We start from the raw sequence: 12,609 nt of genomic DNA, 5'->3' as shown, positions 1-12,609 counted from the left end.
GATTTAACCGGAGTGCATCATACTTGCTTAAAGCTTCTCATGTGTAACTTTTTACTTTATACATTGATGTTCATGTATTGCTCTCTTCTTTTAGTTGGGAACCGCATTTGTCAGTGTGAGTAAAGAACATTTTATTGCAAAAGAAAAACCGTGCTTGCTAAGTTTCCTAAGTAGTACTGCTGCTTGGGATTCCATAAGCTTTAAACAGAAAGGAAAACTGGATAATACACTGATCATATCCAGTTTTGTACATTTTTTTTTCTGTAGACTTCACAATGTGGTAGGTACTTTGAATACAAAAGATCACTCATTTAATTTCACAACTGGAGTATTCTGATGTTTCACTGTAAAAACAGGTTCAGGTCCTCTTTCCTATTAAAAAAAAAAAGTTAGTGTTTTAATCAAGTTAGTTGTAGGAACCACAGGTGTGGGTTTTGTGGTTTTGGTTTTTGTTTCTTTAAGCAGAATATTTTACATTCAAATTGGGGTCAGAGTAGCAAGAAGAATAAGGGTCTGATGAGCGTGCATGTTGGAGTGTGTTAATTCCTTGTTAGTGATTTAGAAAAGGCACAAAGGGAACACTGATTGTGGTGGAAGGCAAGCCTTGTTCTCTATTATGGCTGTTTCATTAGGGCCTCTGCATGAGGCCTAGCAATCCATTCAATGAGAGAACAAGTCCTTTTAATTTGAGCTCAAGGATCTTGTTTAGCAGGTCAGAAATCGTGCCTTGCAATTCCTAATTAACAAGCCATTAACTAGTCTGTTGTGAGATGCTCATAATCTTGTCTAATTAAAATGCTATCAAGTTAATTCATAGATGTGGGAAAACTTAATGGTGGAATTTGCCTTTCGTTTTGTTTATAAATTCAGTTATGAAGAGGAGGAGCTGGCTCTTACAGAGTTTTGATTAAGTTGACATGCACTTGGTGTGAATTGTTCGTTAACACAGCAGCTTTCACCACGCTTTACTCCACTTTATAGCCTTCCTCTATAGGAATAAAGCCCAACAAAGACAAGGACTGCTGCATGCATTGCTATGCATATTTTAATGTGAATTGCTGACAATTATTTTTCTTTCTTTTTATTTTTTTAATTTTTTTTTATTTTTAACAATTCGCTAAGGAGCCAAACATTTGTGAACCTCATTCTGGTCTGTTCTTATTGGCCTTTCTCCAAATTAAAGAAAAAAAGGTGTCAATCAAATGTAATAGAATTCGCAGGGCTAAAATGAGATCCTTTTGCTGAATAAATTCTTTCTGTTTGTTTCTTTTTTTGGGGGTGTTTGTTTTGTTTTTGATGGAGTAGAGCCCTCACATTCCTCACGGTCTGCTATAGAAAGGCTCTGTAAATAGGTTTTGAAAAAAACCTCCCTGACTCTAAACAAATAGATTTAGAAGCTTGGTATGAATGATAAGGCTATTAGGGCTTGTCTGTTGTGTTACTGTACATTGGGCACAATTTGTTGTGACTAATTCTAAATAGGGTTTAGAATTGCATTCATCATCCTTTATTCAGGAAAATGCTGAAACACCATAATCTACACCACAGCAAGACACAGTTACTCGTGTGCATAAAAGAGCTTTTATTTAGTAGGGTTGAAAATGCAGAGGTAGGCTGGGGAAGAACATGAAATAACTTTGTAAGATCTTAAAGTTAAGATACTGTGATGTTTAGTATCTTAAATCTAAAGATACTAAACATCTTTAGATGGAATTTTTGTTTGTCTAACTCTTGGGGGTTTTTTTATGCCAGGTTTAAATAATGAAGAGTACCAAGTGGTCATTGGAAATGATACAACCCATTACATTATTGATGACTTGGAACCAGCCAGCAATTACACCTTCTATATTGTAGCTTATATGCCTCTGGGAGCCAGTCAGATGTCAGATCATGTGACTCAGCACACCCTTGAAGATGGTAAGACAAATACCACTGATTTAGGTGAATGTTTTTATTTGCACTGTGTAGAAATGTGCAATCCAGTGCTAGCAGCTCTTGAGGATCCCAAATTTCCATTGACATCAGTGAGGCTTCAGGATATGCTCAGTAAGACTGAGCCAGCTGATGAAAGGAATGAGAGTGAAGTAACGTTCTGACAGGATAACAGTGTATATTACACCATGTCTTTGTCTGCTTTGAAAAACGTTTCATTAAATTATGTAGATAACTATTCTTGATCTTTTAAGATCTCCCTCAGTGTTGAGAATTTGATGATACCCTGAGAGTTAGTCTCTGTGACACTCTCTTGGGCATCTGAAATATGAATCAAACTGCACATCTGCTGCATCTTTTGCAAATTTTGGAGGAAAATTTGGAATAAAAAATTTTCTATACAAAAAAAACCCCTTTTTTTTGTTGTCTACGTGCTTGTTAGTAGGATCACAATTTCATAAAAGACCCTACTTTTGTGCAGTGATTTAACAAATCTGAACATCATGACAACAGCAAACTGTTTAGTATAGTTCATTAGAACTGATTAATAAATTCTGACAGGGTTAAGCTTTGGCAGTGTGGAACATAGCCAGTTCCAGTTGTCTGCCTGTCTCTTATCCAGGAGTTACTACCCTCATTACACAGATGGTAGAAGAAAACATGCAGTGAGTCTTCAACAGTACAGGTTGTTGTCTAGACTCTCAGTTTAAGCTGCTGCATCTAACCTTGACAGTCAGGTTGTCAGAACAGTAAGGTGCTGATTACCTTTGATTACTGCTGCCAGTAATAAGAGAAGAAAACATTGAAGGCCTTACAGAAAGGAGCTTGCTAAGGCGATACTGCATGCAGAAGGTGAGAAGTATGAGCAGTGTCAAGTTATTCTTAAACAAGAATCTACAAAACTTCTTGGATTATTTAGTCTTACATTACTGGCATCTCATCATAGACTGAGGTTTCAGATGAGAATTTTCCATTTCTCTTTTGCCTGAGCTCAAAAGCTTTGTCTTTTCCTTTTTAGTTCCCTTGAGAGCTCCTGAAATTAGCTTGACAAGCAGGAGTCCTACAGATATTCTCATCTCCTGGCTGCCAATTCCTGCAAAATACAGGAGAGGTCAGGTGGTCCTGTACCGTCTGTCCTTCCGTCTCAGCACAGAGACCAAAGTTCAAGTCTTGGAGCTTCCAGGGACTTCAGATGAGTATCTCCTTGAAGGCCTGAGGCCTGACAGTGTGTACTTGGTTCGTATCACTGCTGCAACAAGGATTGGCTGGGGAGAGGCATCTTTGTGGACTTCCCACCGGACTCCCAAAGCTACAAGTGTGAAAGGTAATTCTTAATGTTACCAGCTTCAATTTTTTTCACCAGGTAGTACAAGGACTTTGGTGCAGTTTTGTTTTTTCTTTGAAAATAACTACCTTTTAGTTTATTTATTATTACATTAAAAAAAGTTTCAATTCTAATTTATCCTGAATTACATTGTTAGATTAGCTTTATAGGGAGTTAGACATCATAATAAAGAAATAATTATGAGTACACAGATGAGCTAGAATCAAAGTCTTGAGTGAACTTTGGGATGATGGGCACCCAGATTTTTGTGTAAAAATTAGTTGTTTCTAGAAGGTAAGAATGTTATATATATTTCTCTAAAACCAGCACCAAAGTCTCCAGAGCTGCGTTTGGAGCCGATGAACTGCACAACTATTACAGTACAGTGGCAGCAGGACTCTGAGGACACTGCAGCTATTCAAGGGTACAAGCTGTATTACAAGGAAGAAGGCCAACAGGAGAATGGACCAATTCTGTTAGATGCCAGTGATCTCGAGTATACTGTTAGTGGTTTAGGTGAGTATATAGAATATTTCTTACCTATTCTGGAAGACAGTGAAGTCAAAGACATCTTTGAGAGCTTAAATCATTAAATCTGTAAGGCAACAACTTTTAGGTTTGGCCATCTATTCTCCCAGCAGTAAGCTTTGCAAGCTTGATTTACACAGCTGGTGGAATAATCCTCTCCCAAAATATGTGTCACACAACACTTAGATAACCAGATCTTGTAAACCTTGTGTACACAGGAAGAAGGACACCCAATTACTTACCACAAGATACAGAATTTACAGTTAGTAACTATTGCTAATAAATGACATATTTTACTTTTCAGGTTAATATGCAATTTTTTCAGCTTTTGAGTATTTATGCCTGATCTAGTAACTGTGAAATATTAATGCCAACTACCAAAGCTTTTTTCTGTGGTATTTCTAGCCTATTTGTCTGTTATTTGTAGCCTTTGTCATAGCTATACTACACAACAAGCAGTGCTTGCTCACCATAGTAGCAAATAACCCTTGTGCATGTTATTATCTTGTTAATACTTTTAAGGAGTACTGGTAAATATTTGCAGGACTCAGCACAAAGGTTAGGGCACAAAACTTGCCGAGTCCCACTGGAGTCTCTGCACTGATCACCTGACTCTGTTTCCCCCTATAGATCTTGCTATGGGAGGAAACAGACTCACCACATAGTACAGATGTGTTGGTATCATCTGTAGGTAGTAGGTGCTTCTGTAAACACATATAACTAAGAATGTCTTTCATAAAAAGATGTGATCTATAATGTAATCAGCAAAAGTAAAATGGGACTTGACACTTCATGTTTGAAGTGTGTTAAGACGGTTTACTTAGGGGTAGTGTGGAGACTTAATCTTGACTAAACTATCAGAATTGACCCGCAGTCTTACCTAGGTCAACTGGCCTCTTGACCACGCTCAGATATTTTCATCTGCCACATACAGTTGAGATACTGTTTTAGGGGAGATTTGAGGAGAGCATTCTGGTGTGTTAACTGGACAACTGACCATCTGTGACCATTTCTAGCCAGAGCATCTGGCAGCAGCTGACTGTTTAACAGAGCTGTGAGACAAAAGAGCAGTGGGTTGAAAGGTTGTGGTGTCTCAGTGTCCTGGAACATAAATGCAATTTTTTTGACTGCTTGTTATGCAGTTACAAAGCAGTAATTTCAGACACATGCAAACTTATGAACTGTATGGTGTACATCATATGGATTTTCTCGGTACACTGATCCTCCTCGGATTAAAATCTTATTTTACAGAATTATGTTAGTCGAAATAATTTTGACCAAGTTATTTTATTTATGCATTTCATATTTAAAATATTACTTATTAGGAAGTGATCCTACCTGGAAGAATTTGAGATAAAACAAGGCAAGTCATAGCTCTAGGTTTTGTGACTATGGTAAACAGAATCTTCATTAACTGGACAGAGGCTTTGAGGACTAATGTTCTGTCATCTGTTTGCTTCTCCTGAGGACACTAAACTACTGATTTATTGGCAGCCTCTTTGAAATAAATATCTTCATTATGAGCTACAGGAATTAGTAAAATACGGCAAGTGTGACACATGAAGGGGAAAGGGGTGTTTTAAGATTTTTGGTTTCATGTGTGTTGTATAGCATGGTCAAACGAGAAGGTTAATCCTAATTTGGAAGAATATGCTAATAGTATTATGTGCTTCCCAGTGGTAAAGATGGAGTAGTTTCTCATGCCTTATCTGTTGCCGCTGAAGTTATGTGGCTTCCGAACACTCCCTCTTCATGTCTTAGTTTGTCATGACCTAAGGCTGCTCTACCATCTCCTGTTCCATGTTGCACAGGAATAAACAGTTGCACAGTTGATAAACTGCAGATAGACTTCTAGTGACATTTGAAGCATGTCAATATGTCTCCCCACAGAGCTTTCTGTAGATGTTGGTACAACTGCCAGTTGTCCAAAATCTGTGCACTTAAAGAAGACAGTTCACTTACTTTGTGGCAATTGAAGTGCATCACAAAATCAGAATTCGTAATATTCTCTAATCAAACAGAACATTAGCACTGATGATATAAGCACTGTTGATTGCATTGATTGTTGATAGGATTGATATAACTACTGTAAAAGATTTGAGATGTCTACAGGATTCTAGATGGAGGCACAGGTGTGAGAAGTAAGCAGAATCAGCAATGCTAGTGTAAAATAGGTTATAATGATTAAACATGAAAGACAGCAATGTGAATATTATACTGAATGTTTTGATCTCTTGTTGGTTCCTACGTTGCTTTTGGAGAGCTGACCTCTCTTACTCCAGTGTAGGTCTACCCAGTTACTTCTGTGTATTTTTAAACTGGATATTTAGCATGATAGTCACCATATAAATAGAATTAAATGATCTGATCAGAGTCAGAGCTACCATTCTCAAAATAAATATCCACAGTTTCACATAGACATTTGTTTGTGTTAAAGGTCTCAGCATTTATTTTTCAAAAGCAGGCCGTTTCCTAGTCCAGTGTAAAATTCCACTGTTACTTGAATTTGCCACCGGAGCAGACCCTTGGGTGCATACCATGCATTTTTGCCTCTATTTTTAATTCCTCCTTTGCTTCCTCCTGCTCTAGAAAGTTTTCCCTGGCAGAAAGTCTTTCATTGTGTCACTTGGTGAGTCTGCTGGTACAGGTTCTGTTTCTGTAATGGTTCAAAATACGTGTGTTCAGAAGTTGAAGTGAGTTTTGTTGGTAAAAGAGTTTGTTTGGAAACCTTCTCGCTGTGTAGCAGGAGAAGGATTGGCAAAGCTTGAAAGTTAAAACAAAAGAAGTGTCCAGAGAAGCTCATCTCCCTCTTTAAATGTCTTCCAATTATTTTTTTCAAAGAATATTTTAAGCATGTGCATATGCATCTTTGCCTCAATGCTTGGTACTCACTATTGTGCTAGGGGGACTGTTGGCCTGTCACAGCTCACTGCGTTTGCAGCTATATGACCGGTAGAAAGGTGGAGCCTGTACAAGAAGGGCGGTGACTAAGAACCTGTTTTAACGTTATCTGGTTTATTGGAGTTAGGAACTCTTTATAACTAGGTTGAATGCTGATAGGCATCTCATCCTGGAACCTACATCTAGTTAGCAAACTGAAGAAAGCATGATCAATTATTATGCTGTAATGCAAGAGTGCTGTTCTTCAAGCTGCCTGGAAGTTTCCCTCTCTGAGCTTTTTATTATTTTTCAGTTCTTACCATGCTAGAAATTAATTAGGGTGCCACTGGTGTGGGGGAATGCAACATGTTCTTGTGCCATGAATGCCTTCTACACTTGGAGGGAGGAAGGAAAGCAAGAATTTACTCTGCTAATTCATTCTTCCGTAGTTGCTGTCTGAGACCTGTCCCACCATGAGTGATGGTTGCTACAGTGAAGGTTTCAGAAAGTTGCACTTCGGTGACAAGGCTAACTTAAGAGTCTTACACGAAACCCTGAGGCGAGCAGGTTGTGGCAGAGATGTGCAGCTTAGGTGTTCTATTGTTTCTGTTGCATACAAGATAATGTCACAGTAAATAACTGTTTTCAGGCAGACACCTTAGGTCATGGATAAACTGGTCTGTTAGCTTCGGTGAAAATGCCTTGAGCACGGGAGCCCACACAGCTTGGCCTTTTCTCTGTGAGGGCTCTTCCCAGGACAGCCTGCGGAGAGGAGTGTCCTGCGCTGGGAGCTGCGGGAGCATTGCTGGCTCCCCAGAGCCTGGGGCACTTGCAGGCTGCAGGGCACTGAGCAGAAGCTGCCAAGTGATTTGATGGCCACAAAATGGAGTGCATCTGCTTTAAAAACATGTAAAAAATAGTTTGTGATTCCTGAGGCTTGGTGAGACTGCAGCTCACTCTCTGGGAAAGCTGCTTCTCTGCTGACTGGGGTCATCTAAGCTGTGTAACATGAGGGGCACCACAACCCTTTGCTGCTGCTTCTGGTACTCCAGTTTCACATTACCTGGTAGCATTTTCCCCTGCCTCAATCTAGTTCTTTTGGAAAAATACTAGATTGCCAGACTCATTTGTGGGATTTACTCCAAAAATTTGGTCTTAATCAGAAGAACTTCCCTGCCTGAAAGCTCTCTGATGTCCTACCTCTTTCCAGTAACTCTGTAGAGAGGAGAAGTAAGGGAAAGTGCATTTGTCTGCCCTCCTTGGCTTGGGCAGAATTTCCAAGTCAAGAATTTGGTAAAGTGTAAATGACTCAAAGACATGTTTTGTGACCCGGCATGGTGCTCTCCTCTGAAAAGGGGGCTTGTGCTGAAGAATTAGCCAACTGTCTACTACACTTAGCATTCCCCTAGAGACCTGGCCTTCACTTGTTTAATTTCCCCTGGATCTATTTATATCGTGTTACAACCATGATTATAGCTAAGCTTTAGTCCAGGGCAGCAGAGATGACAGGGTCAATCTACAGTCTATAGAAATTGAATAAATGTGTGTGAGAAGAGTCAGTACAAAGAATTTCTCCTATTAAACTGCCTGATGCATGTCACCGAAGAGTTCCTTGTAGTAATTGTGTAAAAGTGATTATGAAGTTTTGTAAAGCGGTTGATGTGATGGTCAGATATGACACAGTGGTTTTGTTTGCACCATACTGCAGGTGGATGTGCTAGAAAAATGTAAATTTAAAAACATAATGACATCTTTGACAGCTTTGACATCTTTCTCATTATGACCTGCAAATACTGTGATATGGAGAAAGAATATTGTAAGAGCATTACATGTGTTAATGGAGTGTTTTCTGATAGGTAGGGCTATAATTTCAGTATTATCCCAGATTTTGTTAGTGCCAAAATGATCTTACATACTTGTATCTGAAAATTCTGGGATATCCAAAGTTGTGGATATGGGAATTGATAGTGGTTTTTGGTTGTAAGTTGGAAACTTAGCTTGGGATTCCCATACAAATTCAAGGAGCCAGGCATTCCTACAGTTTCATGAAATGACATGAAAGAAATACAGGTCTTCTCTCTCAACACTATTCTTTTCATTTTTGTTTATTTCGTAGTTAACTGTTCTCAAATGGCATTTAATGAAGTATCAACTAGTATTACAGATACACTATTTCTGCTTAGATATTTTATATCAGACATTCACGGTTAAATGTTGATTTGAACAAACTATGCAGCTCTGTCTGAGAAAAGGATCAGAAATTACTTTATTTTTTAATAAAGATCAACTGAAAGCTCAGTTTTCTTGCTTGGAACACCAGATGATAGCACTGTGCTGTATATACTGTAGCCATTATATTTACATTGTTACATAGTGAAAAGTGTCTAATAGCTCAGTAGGTGACCAGGACAAATATTATCATTTATATCCACTGTTTACAGCTGGGTCACTCTAGTGTTTACTCACGCTGATTACATCCTTAAACTAAACCTCTTATCTGTCAATTCTCCTGATTGTGTGTAACAGGCTTGCTACTACTACTTATTAGCCAAAACATAAGGGATTTGCTGAGAGAGTGGAGGAGGAATTGACAAATACATATTGCCATATTGTCATATTGTACAGTAATAAACCCAAAAGCCCTAGAAGTAGACTAGGCACGTTTAAAAGCAACCTCTTCCTCAGCTAACTGTGACCTCTTTCTCTTTCGCAGACATGGCAGTTTATGTATATTTGTACTTAACAGACCCGAGCTCTTGCCTAGTCGTGGTATGATAGTGCGCTTCTAGTACATGTCAATAAACAAGAGACACACATTCCTTACTTTCTCGTCATGAAAGGCAGACCTGTCACCACTCTAAATGAGCCTGTCTTCCAACTGCAGATGTGGCATATCTGCATATCATTTTTTTCCCCTTGTTTTTTTTCTTTCAGGGTTTAAAAGGGGAAATGGAGAAACCCTCATAGATTAAAAGAGAGAAGGGAGGGGGCTTTACTACCCTGTTTTGGTTTTTTTTTACCTACAAAAAACCAGCTTTGATAAGCTTTTACTTCTTTTATATAAGAAACCATATTGCATTTTAAAGGCTGTAAGTGTAAATAGAGATCAAACTGGGTTTTGTTCTGTTGTTGTAACTTACAAAATGTCACGCCATGTTTTGTTTCAAATGTATGTCAGTGTTAGTAACTTCTCTAGATATATTTGTAGCAGAGAGCTTCTTTTAGGTTCAGATTTACTGTTCTTGCTTGTGCAAGAGCTAGGTTGGGTGGCAGAGGCAAGGAAAGAATCAAACTTCTGCCTTGTGCAGTGTTTCTGATTTTGTACTTGTTGGGTCCATGCACAGCTTAACATGTACCAGGACAAGCCAGTGGGGAATATGAGGAGGTTGCACAGTGCAAACAGGCCGGCATGAGGTGACCAGACAACCTGATTGGCAGACTCACCCGCTTGGTTCATTTCTCCCTTATGGAAGAAAAATACTACATTGCTCTGTTCAGCTGAAAAACTGATTCGCTCAGGTTGTAAATTGAATTCTTACTGAGCAAAACTGAAGCTTGTGTTTAATTGTGCTGCCCTTTGTTGGAGCACATTGGCATGGCATCCATCACAACAACTGTGTCTTTGGCTCAGCTTTATTTAAGCACTCTTACATACGACTGAGTGGGAATCCTAGATAAATATCAGCTTGTTCTGAGCAGATTTGCTGAGGAGAGGCCAGTTAACTATCAGCTGTTAATGCCACATACTTATTATGCAGTTCAAGTGCTACATCTCTAAAAATGTAGTGCCTTCCTGTGTAGTTCTGCCATTATTTCTCTTGCACTGTGTAGTGTTGCAGTTTTGTGTTATAGTTAAACTTCTGTTCTAGAAAAAACCCCAAAGGATTACTTTGTCATGTGTTCTTTCTGACAGCATTTAAGTTTGCCTCTATTAAGGAAATGGGACTTATCAAATATGTTTTTTTTAAATCACATCACGGTTACTTCTGGCCATGTTTTAGTTTTTGAAAGTAAATGTTATTTTTGTACAGTTCATTTGTAAAGGAAAGCTTTAATTAATGTTAAATGTATTTGTCAATTTTAAATTTCACCATCAAGCCTCTCAGTAGGTTACTGATTTAGTCAGTAATCAACTTCTGTAGGCACTAGAATACTGAAATCTGTAACATCTGCATTAGCAGCATAACTGATTTTGGTGTTGATTAAAATGTTACATATGACAGGCACAGAGGAATCTCTAGGCTTTCTTTGAATTAACTGCAGAGTCATGAGATGGCTCTAAAACTCATGCAAAATTATTAATTTGCTTACCTGCTAAGCACTTAGTCTTGGGCCAGAAAGATGTATTCTTGCTCACTTAGTCAAGATCTTTCAGAAACAGGTAGATTGTGTGTTGGAAGGATTGCCTAATATATTTTTATGTAACCTTCTTGAGTAAGCTCTCTGAACTGTTTCAGTTTGAGCCCATTTATCTGGGAAAATAGTCCTGAGATCCTCATTTAAACATGCCTTGACTTATGCAGTAATTCATTTTAATTTCCCAAGCTAGTGGGTCTTCAAAGGGGATAGACATGGTGAGGGAGGAGAGACCCAAGTGCGGAATAGATTGAATGTACTGTTCTTCAACTGACAAAATAGAGTGCTAAGACCAGTTAAGCCTGACTCTCTAAAGAGATAGTGGGAGCTGTTAGGATGAGGGAAGTTTCCTTATTTCGTGAGACAATGCCTTGTAGTGATTTTAAAGGTAAAATATAAAGATACAGGCTTTACTAAGGCAACAGGAGAGATTATGTTCCATGGGCCCACTCCAGCAGCACAGAGGGTTGTTGCCTAGTTTTGAGAGACTTTCTGTCTCTTCAGCAGCGGTCCCCATAACTGAGTTGAATGCAGTTGTTTCTCTCAGGACATCAGATTAATTGTGTCGTAACTTGAAGAACTGGAATCAAGGCTGCTGCAAAACCTTGGAAATAGGAGGGGGAGACTTTTTGCACTCTGGCAGTCAAGCAAAATGTGTCGTCTTGAAAGTATTTAAAGGTAAAATTTTCAGTGGTGGGAAAGTGATAAGAATCTTGCAGGAAATGCTCTCTGCTGCTCTGTGTTCTTGCAGTAGGAATTCCACCATTTAAAGCTAAAGCTGTGTGGGAATTCAGTTGGGAAATTTGTGTCATGTTGATTGAGTAACAGTTCGGATGTATGCAAATAGTGTTTCATTGTCCATTTGCTGGAGCTGAAGGTTAAAATTCGCTTCATGAAAAGGACATATTGATCATTCCTTACATCGAAAAAGTTGTAAATTATTTTAAATAAAACCCCTCAAAGTTGCTTTTGAAATGCTTCTCAGTATTACAATGAATATGTAATAGCATGCACTTTAGTAGCTGTAATATAAATGTGACTAATAAATAAAGAATAATTTATTGGAAGTGGAAATTAAGTGTCTTCCCCTGTTTAAAAGGAAAAAAGAGCAAGCAGTTAGCAGTGGCAGGAATGACCAGATCATTACTCAATTTTCTTAAATAAAACAAAATAGACTGAACAAAAAACCCACCTCCCCCCCCCAAAAAAAAGCACCCCCAAGAAAAAACCACCAAAAAAAAAAACCCCACTCCAAAGCAAAACCCCCAACAGCTATCTACATTCCTGCTATTGCTATACAGCCTTTTTTAAACAGACCTTTAAATATGGTGGTTGGGGTTGTTTTGTTTTGTTTCCTTTTTTTTCCTGAAATGAGAGGATTTGTCTCTGGGAAACAGCATTATTTAATTTGCTATTTATTGGGCTTCATTAGTAAAATACTTAAGTCCTGGATTGCAAAGAAACTGCTCCTTGGAGAAAGCTTAGAGAAAACTCCTGTTATAGGAAATTAAATCAACATTGTCCATTAATCATACTGCATGTCAACCCCCCAGACCTCTCTTGATTGTTCTTGGTGAATGTGAGGAACC

The 12,609-nt window shown here is 38.5% G+C and overlaps 1 protein-coding gene across 1 annotated transcript in view; it reads left to right on the top strand.

Moving 5' to 3' along the window:
* PRTG (protogenin) overlaps window positions 1–12,609 on the top strand; it is an 83,501-nt gene that overhangs the window by 43,506 nt on the left and 27,386 nt on the right. The window contains 3 exon segments of the mRNA XM_030498015.1: window positions 1,753–1,917; window positions 2,951–3,256; window positions 3,584–3,772. Coding sequence (XP_030353875.1) covers window positions 1,753–1,917; window positions 2,951–3,256; window positions 3,584–3,772 — 660 coding nt within the window.

This window comes from Strigops habroptila, chromosome 9 (genome assembly GCF_004027225.2).
Source record: "Strigops habroptila isolate Jane chromosome 9, bStrHab1.2.pri, whole genome shotgun sequence".
Taxonomy (NCBI): Eukaryota; Metazoa; Chordata; class Aves; order Psittaciformes; family Psittacidae; genus Strigops; species Strigops habroptila.
Note: the sequence above shows the minus strand (reverse complement) of the source record. Positions and strands in the feature narration are given on the sequence as shown.